General features: G+C 37.1%; 1 protein-coding gene across 2 annotated transcripts in view; it reads left to right on the top strand.

Moving 5' to 3' along the window:
- LOC132065663 (uncharacterized) overlaps positions 1–17576 on the top strand; it is a 49337-nt gene that overhangs the window by 24974 nt on the left and 6787 nt on the right. For both annotated transcript variants that reach the window (XM_059459152.1, XM_059459153.1), the window contains 19 exons: positions 191–255; positions 3653–3740; positions 3839–3917; positions 4060–4168; positions 4280–4339; positions 4471–4589; positions 5610–5988; positions 6098–6282; positions 6397–6469; positions 9455–9605; positions 9696–9865; positions 10079–10420; positions 11193–11360; positions 11481–11774; positions 12224–12400; positions 14916–15179; positions 15414–15512; positions 15635–15819; positions 16944–17279. In XM_059459152.1, coding sequence (XP_059315135.1) covers positions 191–255; positions 3653–3740; positions 3839–3917; positions 4060–4168; positions 4280–4339; positions 4471–4589; positions 5610–5988; positions 6098–6282; positions 6397–6469; positions 9455–9605; positions 9696–9865; positions 10079–10420; positions 11193–11360; positions 11481–11774; positions 12224–12400; positions 14916–15179; positions 15414–15512; positions 15635–15819; positions 16944–17279 — 3343 coding nt within the window. The remainder of the gene's footprint in view (positions 1–190; positions 256–3652; positions 3741–3838; positions 3918–4059; positions 4169–4279; positions 4340–4470; positions 4590–5609; positions 5989–6097; positions 6283–6396; positions 6470–9454; positions 9606–9695; positions 9866–10078; positions 10421–11192; positions 11361–11480; positions 11775–12223; positions 12401–14915; positions 15180–15413; positions 15513–15634; positions 15820–16943; positions 17280–17576) is intronic.

Raw genomic sequence — 17576 nt, 5'->3', positions numbered from 1 at the left:
CTTTATGTTCCAGCTTTCTACTTATGCTACCTCAAACTTGAAGCAGGTTTTGTGATTTGCATGTTATAAAATGCTGCATCTTACTTTTTTATTGCAATAGTATATCTATTTAGGATTTTTCTGTCATTTCTTCGAAGTTCCACTCTTACTACTGTAGAGGAAAATTCATTTATACTTCTTGCTTTTATAGGAAGTAATACAACGTCAAGGTTGAAGCAGTTGGGAATGGAGTTCACTGTATGGGTCTTCAAGCATGTAAGATTTCATTACCTATAAGTAGGCGTTTGGACATGCGATTTCATCTCATGAGATGAAATTCCAAATCATCCAAAAAGGCATGATTTGGGATTTCAAATCATGATTTCAAAATTTTTAAATGTAAAACTTGACCCATAAGTTTATATTTTGTAAAAAAAGACCCATAAATTGGTGGATATATTTACCAACCATTTATATCAAATATCAAATATGCTCAGCGTGAAGAGATTGTTCGTGCCATGTGGGAGGATTATATTAAAGAGTAGTTATATTACTATTCATGTTAAATGTTCCTTTTTATTGAACTAAAGTTTGATCAATTGATGTTGTATTTTTTAGAAAGGCCTTCTAGTAGCGTATTAATTTTGTTATGAACTATGACTTGCTCATTTGGTAAAATTGTATAAGAATTGGGAAAGTTTTGATGGTTTTCACAACTTGTGGGACTTTTATGTCTATAAGAAAAAATACAACTTAAGAAATCCAAATTGCATGTCCAAACATGATTTCATCTCATGATTTCAAATCATGTCCAAACGGCTCCTAAGAATCTCCCACAACATACTGAAGCTCAACAATCCTGTCATGTGCTACTAAAGGAGCTCCAGCATTGTCCAACATAGGTTAAAGAAACATGTGGGAAGTGCGATAACAATTAGGGGTACTTAAGAACATCTTTTTCTGAAAATTAAGACTCCTTTTCATGATTATATAGGATTGGAATTCCTTTACTAGATAAGTCGAAGTTCATTTCAATAGTTCACCATGAAGGTGCCAAAGTATATGCGCGACGTGGCTGTGAGTACTCTTCTTGGTTTCCTGACCAGTCTATGCAATTATATTTGCAAACATGATTTCTTTTTACACCAAATGCATAAATGGAGAATGAAAGAACTTTATATTCCTTAATTTCTTTCCATTGCATTGGAACATCCTCCTCATCCTATTATTCCAAATTGTCTAAGAAAAGGCTACCTTTGCATGCTGCTTTCATCTGGGGTGCCATGCTTCCTTACTCTTCAACTCAGAACCACATGATAGTGCAACAATAAGTAATGTACATCTTTCTTGAACTCGTTGCATAAATAATACTAACTTAAATTAACAATCTGTTCCCTGTGTCTAAGATTTGCTTGCTCTAACTATTGTATTCCAGATAGCTCTCTATGTGGAGGAAAAGTGACTTCCTTTTTTACTGTTACACTCCATATCTTCTACCCGTCATCCCGTCTTTCCCTTTAGTTAGACATAAGTAATAAGGTCACCTAAGCCTACTTAGACTTGGTCCTCTCTGTACCTAGTGTACATGTAAATCTTTGTATAAACTCCAGTTCCTACCAATACTAGATAACTATTCTGAAGCATAATTCTCAAGTATTCCCTGAATGTTTCTTGTGATGATCTGCTAGAGTTTTTCTTTTTAAAAGTTAAACCTAGAAATTCGTTGTACTTCAGTTTTGAAACTTGGTGGATAATGAGTCCATTTGTATATTTTTTTCCACCTAAGTATCAGATTTGGTTCACTAGTTAGGGTTCAAATTCGCGTTACACCTACGACATAGTTAGCACAATACTACCTTTGTTGTTGAACCAAAACTTGAGAGAAGATCTCACTTAGAGGCATCCTATCATTAGCACTTGTGTGCAGCCGTGGATATGACAAATAATATCCAATTACCATTATGAAAAATCGAGCCAATGAACCTCATGGATTCATCTTTCTCCTTCATACAAATAATATCCAATTACCATTATGAACAATCGAGTCAATGAACCTCATGGATTCATCTTTCTCCTTTATAATGCCTTTATGGATACATTATTCTAAAGGCTCGTTGTTTAATGTGATCATCCATAACATGATGTCCTATATATTGCACTAAGAGGTTTGTTTAAATTGGCTTTTTAAAAGTAGCTTATAAGCTAAAAGCTAAAAGTCATAAGTTGGGAATGCCCAGCTTTTTTTATTTTTGTACTTTTTTGGCCTAAAAGTAAGTGCTTAAAAACACTTTTTATCTTTCCCAAATACCACAAAGAGTAGAAAAGAGCTTACAAGCCACTAAGCCCTTAAAATAAGCCAATCCAAACACCCTCTAAATGCCTTCTTCCATAATGCATCCAACATTGGTTAGTATGTTAAGTGTTAGTCTTAGAATCGAGTTTTAAGTTATTAGTTACTGTCCAACAAGAAACAAGTATAATATGACTCTAAGGTTTGACACTTGCAAATAGGTGTTTTTGTTCTATTATTATTAGTCTTCCATCTATGTCCGCCTCTCTTTTATTTCTTCGCATGTATTAGAACTTCGCTATGTTGGCAAAATGCCTACAAGAACTTTGTTATCGGCCTTATTAACATTTTGCTAAGTTATATGATACCCTGACACTGCAATCAAGCCTCAAAGAATAACTAAGAATGTGGTGAAATTAATAAGAGGAAGTCAGAAATTCTCGAATGCCTAGCACTAGACGTTACAACTGAAAATTGCATATTGTCTAAGGGGGATTAGAGAAGAATGAAACACTAACAGGAGGATTGAGAAATATCATGGAGGCAAGATACAAAGGAAGGTGGTCGAAATACAGTTTTTTTCTTTCTTCAAAAGAGGTACTAATGCTGATAAAAGATATTCCATCATGGTGTAACAACCCAGCCCGCTAATGATATTGTCCACTTTGGGCCTAGGCTCGCACGACTTTAAAACGCGTTACTAGGGTGTAAGGCTAGCTTAGTTATATATCCAGAATCTCTCTTGTGTTTTGCCGATGCGGGACTTTCCTCCTAAGCTGGGGTGTCACATACACCCCCTTTTATGGACTCAATGTCCTCGCTAAGGTTTGCCCCCGTGTATGGGATTTGCCTAGACTTAGCACTGAGGTTTGCCCCGCCTACCCGGGATTTGCCTAAATTCAGTTGAACTTTGACCCACCATCGACAAGGCTGACACAAGAGTGGCTCTGATACCATATGTAACAGCCCAGCCCGCTAATGATATTGTCCGCTTTGGGCCTAGGCCCGCACGGCTTTAAAACGTGTCACTAGGGTGTAAGGCTTGCTTAGTTATATACCCAGCATCTCTCTTGTGTTTTGCCGATGTGGGACTTTCATCTTAAGCTAGGGTGTCACACATGGACAGTCATGTTGATTGGAGAGGTAATTGGTGATTCTTTGGTGATCAAAGTGGAGATTTTACAATTTCATAGACCTCTTCTATTGAACTTGGGAGTTGGTGATCCACTTTTCCTTACGCTGAAAATGCCATGATTACCTGAGGAAGACGGTCTTTGACTTCCAACGACAATTGCTTTCTTCTTATATACACCAATTCTGATGGTTACTGAAGCAATGTCTTTGAACTTATTTTCTCTGACAGTTTATTACCAATAAATGCAGGGAGCAATGGACCAATTGAGGCTTATGGGCCCTGTTATACTGACAGGGATTCTGAAATCTCTTGATGGTTATTCAGCATCAGAATCAGGTGCTATTGCTTATATAAAACTGAACTTTGTTCGGCTAAGCCATTTGAGATTGATATAATTGGTTTACTATAATTTTTAACAAGTAATATCTGTCCAGATGTTATTGCACGCGAGACGAAAGCATTTGCCTTCCAAGCAATTGGCTTGCTTGCTAAGAGGATGCCTCAACTTTTTAGGTATGCACATTTTCTGATACCTGTTTACTTTTCACTCCCTCCCCTCTCTCCTCTTCCCCGGGGCCTTTTTTTTTCTTTTTTTCTTTTATAGCTAAATTAGATGTTATTTTAATGTGCCATTTTCATTTTGAATTTGTTACAGAGATAAAGTTGATGTTGCTTCAAGGCTGTTTAATGCCCTGCAATCTGAGGCCCAATTTCTTCGTCTTACTATTCAAGAAGCAACAAATTCCCTTGCATTTGCTTACAAGGTTCTACATTCTGAGCTTTTTATTTATACCCTTTTCAAAAAAAAAAAACACTATGTTTTTTATTTATGTTTTCTACAGTCTCCACCCTTTTGATGGCTATTTGGTTTTCAGGATGCACCAAAAAATGTATTAAATGATCTGGAGGCGCTCCTTCTTAGAAGTTCTCAAGTGGTATCCATTTGTAGCATTGATTCCTTTATTTTTGTTGTTCCAGTGTTATGCTTGTTCCTGTTAACTTGAGGGGCTGTATCAAATACGGATGCGAGCTGTTATATTATTCTATTTGTTTTCTTTTTCACAAGGAGGAAGGCGAAGTGCGCTTTTGTGCTATGAGATGGGCAACCTTGTTGTTTGACATGCAGCATTGCCCAAGCCGATTTATTTGTATGCTTGGAGCTGCTGATCCTAAGCTCGATATAAGGTTAGCTTATGAGGTTTACTGTTTAACATTAAGTGGACATTCTTGTTTATTAGCTAATTGTTGGATATCTTTCTAGAATATTCACTTACGACCATAGTAGTACTTTTGCATATTTAGTAGGCGTTTGGCCATAAGAATTATTCACTTTATTCCGGAATTTTTTTCACTTTTTTCACTTTTCAGCGTTTGGCCATAAGAATTCTGAATACAACTTGAAGTTGTATTCCGGAATACCAAAAACTTGTTTTTCAAAAGTTTTCACTTTTTTCACCTTTTTACAACTACATTTCACCAAAAACTACAATTTCAAAAACTATGGCCAAACACAACTCCAACTCCAAAATTCCAAAAAAAGTGATTTTTTTTTTTTTTTGGTATCTATGGACAAATGGGGCCTTAGAATATTTGATGAGACAGGTTCCCTCGTTCTGTAGCTTCATTATGCTTCAATTGTAAGTCTATTCAATGCAGTGACATCATTACCTTCTCTAAAATTTCTATTAATCATTTAGTGATGTTGTTCCTTCTGAGTGAAGAACCTATTCTGTTTTAGTTACCTTATCAAAAAAAAAAAAAAGAAAAAAAAAGTGGGATTCCTTTCCTAATGCTGAAAATGAGACCGCATGGAGTGCAAAGGCATGAAGTTTTTCCTCCACTGAAAATAAAGCTAGCCCATAGGTCTGAAGATTCTGAGGTCCAACATTGCAAAGATAAGGCCAGAAGAAATGGCTCCCTTATTTCCCTAAGTCTTTATCTGGAAAAACTGTCTTAGACTTCAAATATTTGGCTGCTCATCTTCTTTGTCCTTTCAAATGGGTACTGCATAATAGATTAGTGGTAGTGATGGAAAGAAAGCAGGAATTAACTCAAACAGAAGACATGGTATTCCTCATTGTTGAAATAGTTTCTGATCAAGTTATGTGCGATTTATTTGTTGCGTGATTTCTTGCATGGGTTAATAGTGCTATCATCTCCTCTTTCTGTACACGTCTTCAAATGTGCAACTTTTGTTTTCTGTAGGGAAATTGCATTAGAAGGTTTATTTCCTGATGAAGATCAAAGGAAAGCAGTAAGCAAAAGCCTCAACTTAAAGTACCCAAAACTCTCTGACATGCTAGACTGTATTATCCAACAGCAGCCTTCGGTTTTGGATTCTGCTAGTGTGGGAGGATCAAAGCTTCTTTTTCCATCTAAATCTTATGTGGCTATGATCAAGTTTTTGTTGAGGTGCTTTGAGGCAGATATGAAACAGTATAATTTGGTAGAAGGTGCCCATTTTTCGGCTGCAGTTGAGAAATTATGCTTGCTTCTAGAACATGCAATGGCTTACGAAGGCTCTGTTGACCTGCATGCTAATGCCTCCAAAGCGCTTATATCTGTTGGATCTCATGTGCCCCAGGTAGGCTCACATTTCCCTTGAATGGTAGAAGAAGAGGACTACACTAAATTCTCATTTTATATCTGATTTATGGATTCAGGAATTTTTGGTTTTCTAATATTACTGACAGGTGATAGCTTCTCGATATGTCAATAAAGTCGCATGGATGAAGCAATTTCTGGGACATATTGACTTTGATACACGTGAATCTATATCTCGCTTAATTGGAATTGCTTCCTGTTCACTTCCTCTTCACAGTTTGTGTGATCTTATTAGTGAATTGATCGCCTTAATCGGTACAGCACCTAAGTTAAGGTTGTAGCTTTGAGTTTAAAACATTCAGCTGTCTATCACCTCTTGTGGATCATCTCCCTTGTTGGAGCAACTGCATTAGTTTCTGACGGTATAATCCGTTATCAATTCTTCCAGGTTCGAGATGCAGCATGGCGTGCTATGTACTTTAGGATATGTTACTGCAAATTGCATGTCAAGAACCGTTTCTGTAAGTTTTTATCCTTCGGGATTTCTCCGATGTGCATCCAATGCTTTTGTGAAAATTCATCGTCAATTGATGTAAAATGCATAGTAGAACAGCAGTGTACTTGGTTCAAAGGGATACCTTGTTAGCCGAGTTTAGTTGTGCATTACTATTATATATAAGCCACAATCCAAGAACTTTTGCCCTCCTCACTGAGGGCAATTTGGACCTTGCAAGAATTTTAAGGACCATCTTTGAAACCCCACGTGTCCTTAGATATCAATCAGGTTGATTTTTTTTTTTTTTCCATTCTAATGTACTAAGAACCCGAATAATACAAATTGAGAGAAATGCAAATGGGCTGTTGCCTATCTCCATGGTACTAGCTAGATTTTGAGGACTTTCTACAGCCACATGCCCTTATTTTACTCTGCCAGTTACATTTATTATTATCGGCTTTTACCCATGTCAAAAGAAGATATATACAAAACGTCATTCAATAAACAGAACAGTGATCTTATCTTTTAAAAACAGCTTGTCCTTAATTAGGTTGTGTGTGATTTTAGTTCTTTTAGTACTAAAAGGTTAGTGATGGTCTACTTTTTAAAAACTCCAAAATGTCTCTCATGTGTTTCTAATGCTCTGTTTTGAGACTTGCAGCTCCTTTCTTCGGTAAGTTTATCTCCTTTGTTACATTATTTTTTCTTGTGGATTGTTTGCAGAGGCGGATGGAGCACAATAATTAGGGTTTCAATTTGAACCCCAAACTTTCGATGCAGGGTATAAATTTATGTGTAAAAATTTACTAAAATTACAATAATAGTAGATATGAATCCATAACTTTAGAAATATAATGGTTCAATGCTAAAAAATTTAAAAGTTTGATAGAGTTTAAATCCTAGATCCGCCTCTGATTGTTTGGTGTTATGAAATTATTTCAAACAGAGTGAAAAGAGGAGAAAGATGGGAAATCTATCACTCTCTTGTTCTGCATCTCTGAGTCTGTATTTATATGCACTTTTAGTGAAAACTTTGAACATTTCAATATTTTTTAACGCAAAAGACTTGGACAGGAAAATATATTTCACGAAAATGGATAACAAGCTTGAAAACACCAAAATGGCGTGGTGGAGGGAAAAAAAAAAAAAGTGCACACCAAAGCATCTAATTCCAAGCTTGTATAATTGATTTTGATATGTTGTAGATACTTGAAATTTTTTCCCAGTTTGTTGTGTTGATGCTAGTTTTAAGTAGATCTTTGTTTGGTACGAGGGATAAGGGATAATTAATTTCGGGATTAAATTTAAGATGAGTTTATCCCATGTTTGGTTGGAATAAAACCTCGGTATAACTAATCCCAGAATTGCAGTGTTATTTGTATCCCGTGAGAGGGTAGGATAAGAATCCCGGGATAACTAATCCTGACATAATTAATCTTGCGATAACTTGTTCCCCAACCAAACGATAACAACGACATACCCAATGAATCCCACAATGTGGGTCTGGGGAGGGTAGAGTGTACGCAGACCTTACCCTTACCTTAGGTAGGGGTACATTTCCGGAAGACCCTCGGCTCAAGAAAAGGCATAGGAAAGGTTAGATACGGGCAAACAATTCAAAGCAATTATGCAAATGAAAACAACGAAAGTGAATAAGCCATGATAAACTATTCTGTGCAAACAGATACTCGCAGAAATCAAGGGACAAGAAACTAAAGATCAATGCAGCTACTCGCAAGAAAGGATAAACGCGACTACCTACTAGCCTTCTACGATCCGAGTCCTCCATATCCTCCTATCTAAGGTCATGTCCTCGGTAAGTCGGAGATGCGCCATGTCTGTCTAATCACCCTCTCCCAATACTTCTTCGGCCTACCTCTACCTCTTCTTCGAAACCGTCCATGCCGACCTTTCGCACCTCCGCCCGGGGCATTTGCGTCTCTCCGCATCACATGCCCAAACCATCTCGACCTCGCTTCCCGCATCTTGTCCTCCATCGAGGCTACTCCTACTTTGTCTCGGATAACTTCATTCCTTATCCTATCGCTCCTAGTGTTCCCGCACATCCATCGTAGCATTCTCATTTCCGCCACTTTCATCTTCTGAACGTGAGACTTCTTGACTGGCCAATACTCCGCCCCATACAACATAGTCGGTCTAACCACCACTTTGTAGAACTTGCCTTCCCCAACCAAACGATAAAGACATAAATATGAGACATGCTACATCAATTCGGGATTCACAAAAGAGGAATACAGGATTTAAAAATGCGTTGGAGGATTTGGAATTTGACTCGCAAGAAAAAACAGGTTCTTAGAAAATATATATCCTTGGTTGTAATTCTAGTTAATTTGATTGTTTTCAATAAGAAGAAATAAGAGATTTGGTGAAAATTTAAGAATGTGATGCAAATAATTTTTAATTAGAATTATTAGTTTTATAGCTTGAGTTGGGCCCGGGCTTACAACAACTAGTATATACTTTATGTATTATAAATCTGGTTGTTCTTTTATTCAATATGACCTAAAGCAGTGCATCAAGAGGTTGTGGCACACTGCGTGTGCATCATTAAAAAGAGAGTCATTTAACTTCCAATTACTAATCAACCTTCTGTAGAGAGTCAAAGTTGGCACTGAAATATGCTGATCTCATAAATGAGTCAACCAGTTATGCAGTGCCATATTTTTCAAAGTTTTTCATACTTAATTCTGCGTGTTCTATAGTGTATTACACCTATTTATAGGTGAAGGTGTATTGTGTAAGAATTAAGGTAGGATAAACAAAATTAGTTCTCTCTATTACTTTCCTCCCCTCAGGTTTTCAACATGACTAGAGCTTATTCGAGCTCTATAGAAATTTTGAAGTTGCTTCCGCTTTAAGCTTCTTGTGGGTAAACCTATGCACTAATTGTTTATTTCATTATAAATCTTGTATTTATTGATTTTGTTTCGATAAGCTTTTCCGTTGGTTACATGGATCTTTTCCTTGCTTTCCTTTCTACGTGTGACAGATCCCAGAAGCTTTACTCCAGAGTACACTTAAATGTCTGGTCGATGTTGTCAATTCGGAGACTGCCACGTTGGCTTCTTTTGCAATGCAAGCGCTGGGCCATGTCGGACTTTGTATCCCATTGCCTCTTCTGCTGGTAGACTCTAGTTCAGGTAAGTTTGTATTTTTTTGAGGCCACTATAGAATCACTGTATGAAGCATGTTTGTAGGATAATTTTACTTAACCAAGCTTAAAACTGCAGCTCCCATATTGGTAATCTTGCGTGAAAAATTAAGCAAGCTGCTTGCTGGTGATGACGTGAAAGCAGTTCAGAGAATTGTTATTTCTTTGGGACACTTGTGTGTCAAGGAATTATCATCTTCGCATCTAAATATTGCTCTTGACCTGATTTTCAGTCTAAGCCAGTCAAAGGTAAGTGAAATTCCCTCCATTGATGGCCCTAAAGGTCTTTCTCTATGTTCGTAAAGTGCACAAACTCTCTTTTTCTCAGGCTCGCAGCTCGAGGAAAACACCTTAATTTTAATAATATCACTGTTAAAACATCTTTCTTGTGCTTCTGCGCGGCATACATTGAGTTGTCATTATTTCTTTTCCATCTTGGTTTCCTATTTTGTTATTGATTAGGTAGAAGATATCTTGTTTGCTGCTGGGGAGGCATTGTCATTTCTATGGGGTGGTGTTCCTGTTACTGCTGACATGATTCTTAAGAGCAACTACACTTCACTTTCCATGAGTTCAAACTTTTTGATGGGAGATGTGTCTTCTACAAGTTCTAGCTGTGTGGACTCTGAAGCCAATGAAGAAGGCCATAGTACAGTTAGAGATGCAATCACTAGAAAGCTTTTTGACGATCTATTGTACAGTAGCCGGAAACAAGAGCGCTGTGCTGGCACTGTCTGGCTTTTGTCACTGACAATGTATTGTGGTCAGCACCAGGCTATCCAGAAACTGCTTCCCGACATCCAGGTATCTTCTATTTAAGTTGACACTGACAGTTCCATAGCAAAAATTTATATAACATTCCCGGGAAGAATTTCGAACTGGTGTGGGGTTTATAAGTCGTAATTGTTGTTGGATATCTGGGAGAAGTACTATGACTATTGCTTTTCAGCTCTATTAGCCTTTTGTATATTTAGCTAACATGATAAGCTGTAAAGTGTGTTGATTCTGGTGTCAGTCAATCCTTTGGCTGCCAGGAATTTTTTCTTTTGATTATTGGAATTTATTATTAGTAAAATCTAGAAACTATTACAAGCTTTGACCTTCCTAGGGATTGGATTCCCTATTTGGCTCACAAGTAGATAATACAAAAGATGGCAATACAACATAGTACAGAAGTAAACCAAACTTGGATTTTGCTTCCATGCTTAGCTAGCCTGTATGCCAACTGGTTAGCTTCTTTCTAGATGTACTGAATCCTTGAGTTTCCCAATCTAGTTAGGGATAACCTGCAGTCATCAATTACGTTTTGATAGTAATTATTCCCGTTAGAGATTATGTTTATTGTTTCAATAGCGAGTCTCAATTATGATAGTCACAGTTTTGTTTTAAAGAGCAATGTCGAGACAGCTTCAAGTATTTGGCTACCAGGACAGCTTCAAGCATCTCTTCCCCTGATAAATGCAATTTCAATAACTAACCAGGGGGGTGCCTTTTAAACTAGCCTTTTATTTTGATGTTTGCGAAGGAAAACATTTTACCAGAGCCTTTTGAACCACTGACTCTTGTGCTATTGTAGGAAGCATTCTCTCACCTTCTGGCTGAGCAGAACGAGCTTACCCAGGAGCTGGCTTCCCAGGGCCTTAGTGTTGTATATGAGCTTGGTGATGCTTCTATGAAGAAAAGCTTAGTGAATGCTCTTGTTGGCACTCTTACTGGCTCTGGGAAGAGGAAAAGAGCTGTTAAGGTCTGATGACTGCTTTTGTCTTGCTATAATTCTTGACAATTTTTCCTCGTGTCTTACACTATGACTACCCAATTTTTGCTCTGAATTTTTTTTTTTTTAAAAAAAAATTCGTGCTTCTAGCTTGTAGAAGATTCTGAAGTGTTTCAAGAGGGTACAATTGGTGAAAGTCCGAGTGGAGGGAAACTAAGTACTTATAAGGAGCTTTGCAACTTGGCAAACGAGATGGGGCAGCCGGACATGATTTATAAGTTCATGGACTTAGCCAATTATCAGGCATCTTTGAATTCTAAAAGAGGTGCGGCCTTTGGGTTCTCCAAGATAGCCAAGCATGCTGGGGATGCTCTGCAACCTCACTTGCATGCTCTTGTTCCAAGACTCCTTCGTTATCAGTACGATCCTGATAAGAATGTGCAGGTACTTCTACATAAGTGCTTGTATGAAGCTGATATTCTGTGTATTCCTAGTTAAGTAGGGGCTTAATAGTATTCCATTCAAGCAACCCAAAAATCATTTTGGCTGTTTTAGCTGATATGTTAACTATTTAGTTTGTTATGTTATGTTTTCCTCATAATTTATGGTAAGAGGGAGATAAAGGTGGTTGCCGTGCAATTCGTTATTGTTAGTTTTTTGTATTAAGGAATTTGATATCTGACTGTCTGTGATCGTTTGGCAGTTGTAGATGCTAACTGAGAATGTTTAGTTTGTTATTATATGCTTATGCTTTTCTCAAAAGTTGTGGTAAGAGGGAGAAAAAGTGGTCTGCATGCAGTTTGTCATAATTATTATTTATGTTAAGGAAGTTGATATCCTACTGGCTTTAGTAATGATGCGCATTTTTGAATTATTTTATCGTTTTCCTTTAGGATGCGATGACACATATTTGGAGATCACTTATTACAGATTCAAAGAAAACAATTGATGAGCATTATGATCTTATTATTGATGATCTTTTAAGTCAAAGCGGATCCCGACTTTGGCGATCACGAGAGGCTTCTTGTCTAGCACTTTCAGATGTGATCCAAGGACGTAAATTTGATCAGGTAAAGTCATTGATTTGTCATCTTATGTGCAAGGAAATTGCATTTGTCTGTGAGAAACCGCTATAAATCATGATTAAAATGATATTCAGCAAAAGATGATCGAGAAAGTTGGTCAAAGTTTTGAATTTATAGGGTGGAAACAATTTGCATATATCACTCTTGTCAAAAGAAAAGGAAACAAGAAAAAGAGTACACTTGATCTAGACTTGCTCTCATAGAGAGGGAATTTGGAGGATCACAGAAGTACTTCTCTGTACAGAAACCTGTTCCCACTGACACTTAATTTTCTTCATGTACTGGGTCACTAGCTTTGCATCTCTTTACCAGCATCAAGGTTATGTATGTGCATTAAAATACTGGTGTTTGGCATGTTAACATGAAGATTTACCTGATGTGATGGTAAAAATGTCCACAAATCCCAAATACGTTTTATTATTTATTATTCCCTTCGTTCCATTTTATGAGGCATTGTTTCATTGGCTACGGAATTCAGGAAAGAAAGGCTTTTGAAATTTGTGGTCTAAAACATGACATAGACAGTTCTGTGGCTATAAATCATATTATTACGGGTAAATGAGAAGTTTAAAGTTAAATTGTTTCTAAATATAGAAAGGTATTATTCTTATTTATGACAGACTAAAAAAGAAAGAGTCACATAAATTGGACAGAGGGAATATTGTTATTGCTATGTTCTTAAGTTGGCAAGTCCTAGCGCAAAGGTAAACTTATCTGAGGTTTCCAGAACCCTTGCAATTTGACAGAGCAGACTACCCTTTTTGATTGTAAATCATATTTGCTTTTGAGGTCCACTTGGTCTACCCTCATATACTAAATATTTTCTGAACTTAGCTATTGGCTTCTGTATTACAAAATTTTGCTCAACATAATAAAAAAATGTTTGTGTAGTTTCTTTGGTCACATTGGATATTTTGTTGATACTTCTAAAAGCTATACCAAAAGGGATGACTGATATCAGGATCAGAAAGTTTTATGATGTGGTGAGATATTGTAGAATTTGAGAAAGAAGAAAAGGCTTTGTTGTATTTCAGTATGTCATTGTATCCCATAAGAAGGGATATTTATACAGGTGAATCCTAACAAACTAAGAAAAAACAATCAATTACAATAAAAGGAAATATTCTATTCCTATAATTACGTTAGGAAAAGGAAAAATAGTCTCCTAAAATCATGCTAATTTATCAACACTCCCCCTCAAGTTGGAGCAAAAATGTTGCAAACGCCCAACTTGCAAATCAGAATATGAAAAGTATTTTTGAGAATGGTAACATTTGCAACTTTATTGTTGCAGTACAAGGAAAGTTGCCCTTTTTCCGACAATCTCAATTCTTCCAGTAACTTTTGTAACCAAAGAAGGGTATTTATACAAGTGAATCTAACTAATTGAGGGAAGACAATCAATTACAATAAAAATAAATATTTTATTTCTATAATTAAGCTAGGAAAAGGAAAAATAAAGTGTCATAAAATCATGCTAATTAATTAACACAATCAACTGATATAAATCATTGAGCTTCCTCGTGATGCATTTTAAGCTATTTTACTATATTTTCCTGTCGAAAGCTTTCTATGTTTTCTGACTCTTGTGTTTCACAGCCTAGAGCATGATCAGAGAAAAAAAATTAAATATATCCGAGAAGGAATCACTAGTTATTCTCTTTCCTCATTTTTTGTTACCTCTTATGATGGGCAACATTCTTCAACCAGACTGAAAAGTTGTTTCCTGAGACAGTAAACTTTACACTAATTTTTAATAAATTTAAGCAGTTGCCTCTAGCTAGTAAATTTCCTTTTCATTTTTTTATGTGAAACCGAACTCTGTCAATGAAATTTGGCAATGTGGTTTAAGAGTATCTGACTTTTGTGAGAGTGATCATTTAAGTGGTTTTGGACATGTATCTTTTGATGATGATGGGCACAGTCTTTTGTAAATATATATCTACACTTTTAGAGTTTCCATAAATAGCCCAGATGGCTATTTTTCCCATTTCCTCCAAAGATTAACCCAATTTGGTTTTTTCAAACCTGTTTTGAAAACGCTTTTCTTGAGCTGAGGGTCTATACAGATCTGCGTATACCCCACCCTCCCCAGACCCCACTTGTGGGATCACTGGATATGTTGTTGTTGCATAGTAGATTCTTTTGTATAGTAGAGTGGTTGGCTCCTTTAGCTTGCCTTTCCCTTTGTGGGCTGCATGCTAAATTTCTATGTGGAACCGTTATCAGCTCTACCTCTTTTTAGTTTCTAAGTGACACAACCGAGGTACTTTCTTGATGTAAAATATGGCTTACCCTTTCCGCTCTGCATTGCTTGTAGGGGAGCAATTGATAAATAAGCTTTCGTGGAATTTTTCGGTCTTGCGTTTTTGTAGTTTGGTGCTATCATCCATATCCTTTAATTTGATTTACTTGGTTGTCTGTTTATCTATGGTATCCCTTATTGCAGAGAGCGTAATTGTTGCCTTATTTGACAATGTCAGCACTGCATATGATATAGGTTGAGAAGCACTTGAAAAGAATATGGACTACTGCTTTCCGTGCGATGGATGACATAAAGGAGTCTGTACGAAATTCAGGTGACAGATTGTGCCGGGCTATTACTAATCTAACACTGAGGTTATGTGATGTTTCTCTCACACAAGTCTCGGAGGCAACAAAGGCAATGGAGATTGTGTTGCCATTACTGCTATCTGATGGCATAATGAGTAAAGTCGAAAGCATTCGCAAGGCATCCATTGGAGTGGTTACAAAACTCACGAAGGTTTTATTCTAACTAGAAATTGAACAGTTGAATCTGTCTTGTAGACCCTCCAGTTTCTAAAATACACATAATGCCATGTCTTTTCCTTCTTAGTTAATCATTTCAGTCAGATCATTATGGTGCTTCTGTTCATACTAGACTGCAGAATTTTCCTTGCTTCGTTCTGCAATGTTCTTGCATTATTGCACCAGAGTTGAATGTTTAAGTTCTTATCTGGTGGTTGAATAATTGCAGGGTGCAGGTATTGCACTTCGGCCACATCTACCTGAACTAGTCTGCTGCATGCTTGAAAGCTTATCAAGCCTGGAAGACCAAGGGTTAAATTACGTTGAGGTCTGGCAAATTCTGTGGTTTTTGATACTGCTTTGGTACTTCTCATTGTCTGCAATATTAACTTATTTTTCTTTTCATTTTCTATTTTTTCTCCTTTTCTTCTGGCCTCTCCCTTATCTCAGTTGCACGCAGCAAATGTTGGTATACAAACCGAAAAGCTTGAAAACCTCCGTATATCAATAGCAAAGGGCTCTCTAATGTGGGAAACTCTTGATCGTTGCATTGATGTTATTGATTCCCAGTCATTGGAGTTATTAGTACCTCGTGTTGCTCAGTTAGTTCGTATTGGCGTTGGATTAAATACCAGGTATATTGCAAGTCCCATATGGTAATTTACATGAAAATTGCAATTTTAGTGGATTTAGTATGCATTTATCTAGTTCTCTCTCTCTCTCTCTCTCTCTTTTTTTTTTTTTGAGAAGGTAACATTTGTATCAAAATCACCGCACAAAGATTGTGCTAGTAACTTTGTACTTATTCCACTGTGAGCAAAAACTTGTCCTTGTGATTCTATCAAATCTAATATGGATTCATCATCATTTACATAATTTTCTTTACACCAAAACATAAACAGCAAGATACACTTCATTTTTAACTTCTGAGTAGAGCTGCTTTTGCCTTCGACACACATGGCATTCCTTTTCGTCCAGGCTATCCACTGAATGCTAACTGGGATGAGGTTCACCATTTTTTTTAATTTTTTTTTTTTTTGCCTGAAATTTTCCCCTTATTGTACCAGTGCCTCGGTAGGTCAGTTGTTTTTGGCATAGACCACATGATTCTATACTCGAAAATAGTTGCAACAGTTGAGAAGTGACACCACAGTATAGAAATAAGTGTCTATTAGACTCTGAATCTCCACAGCATAAGTAACATCTAGAGCTCAATTGGAATCCTCTTTTATATAGGTTTTCTTGAGTTAAGCAAGCTTGTTTAGCTACCGGCCAAGCAAAACAAACTACTTTGAAAGGGGCCTTGATTCTCCAGATCTGTTTCCAAGGCCAACTGCTACCTAGGTTTTCTTGAGTTAAGCAAGCTTGTTTAGCTACCGGCCAAGCAAAACAAACTACTTTGAAAGGGGCCTTGATTCTCCAGATCTGTTTCCAAGGCCAACTGCTACCTCCCTGGCTGTTCCTTGAGAGTAAAGCATAGGCTGATTTGACTGAAAATGTCTTGTTGCTAGCCCCCCTCCATGACAAGGAATCTGCTGTATCTGTTGTACCCTGGAATAACTCCAGCTGGTTTAGTAATTCAGCTACCATCCCTGCATGCTCCACAGCTCTCCAACAATCTCTGTATTGTCTGTGTCACTTGAATGATTATTTACCTTTTGAACTCAAAAATTGAAGACATCCCCCTTTGTTTTGAGGTGAACTGCCATTGATCTAGTTCTTAATTCTAATATCACATTATATGTTCTCCTATTGATAGGGTTGGTGTTGCAAATTTTATAAGCTTGTTAGCGCAGAAAGTTGGTGTTAATATCAAACCTTTTACAACCATGCTACTGAGACTTCTGTTTCAAGCTGTTAAGGAGGAAAGAAGTGCTACATCAAAACGTGCATTTGCAAATGCTTGTGCCACAGTTCTGAAGTATGCAACTCCTTCCCAGGCCCAGAAGTTGATTGAAGACACTGCTGCTTTACATCTTGGGGATAAGAATGAACAGATTGCATGTGCAGTTCTACTGAAATGCTACTTTTCCTCGGCTGCTGATGTTTTGGGTGGATATAATGATGTGATTGTGCCAGTTATATTTATTTCAAGGTCAAACTCTTATCTTTCCTTTCTCTGTTTCGTAGTCTGTGATGGTAATTTCTTATGTTCATAATTACATTTCTATTCTTTGTTTGAACAAGATAACATGGCGATACATAAGCAGTGGCAACAAATTCAAACTATGCTTGCTCTTGTCAATTGGGACAATGCCAACTTCTGTTGACATATCAGATGTTTTTGCTTTTAGTTTCTCCGTTACCTATGCTACATCTCTGAAATTGGCTGTTGGTGGCTCCACTATCAGTCTAGCAATTGACTGCTGTTGCTTGATTTCGCTATTCTGCA

The sequence above is a fragment of the Lycium ferocissimum genome, chromosome 7 (assembly GCF_029784015.1).
Source record: "Lycium ferocissimum isolate CSIRO_LF1 chromosome 7, AGI_CSIRO_Lferr_CH_V1, whole genome shotgun sequence".
In the NCBI taxonomy this organism is placed as follows: Eukaryota; Viridiplantae; Streptophyta; class Magnoliopsida; order Solanales; family Solanaceae; genus Lycium; species Lycium ferocissimum.
Note: the sequence above shows the minus strand (reverse complement) of the source record. Positions and strands in the feature narration are given on the sequence as shown.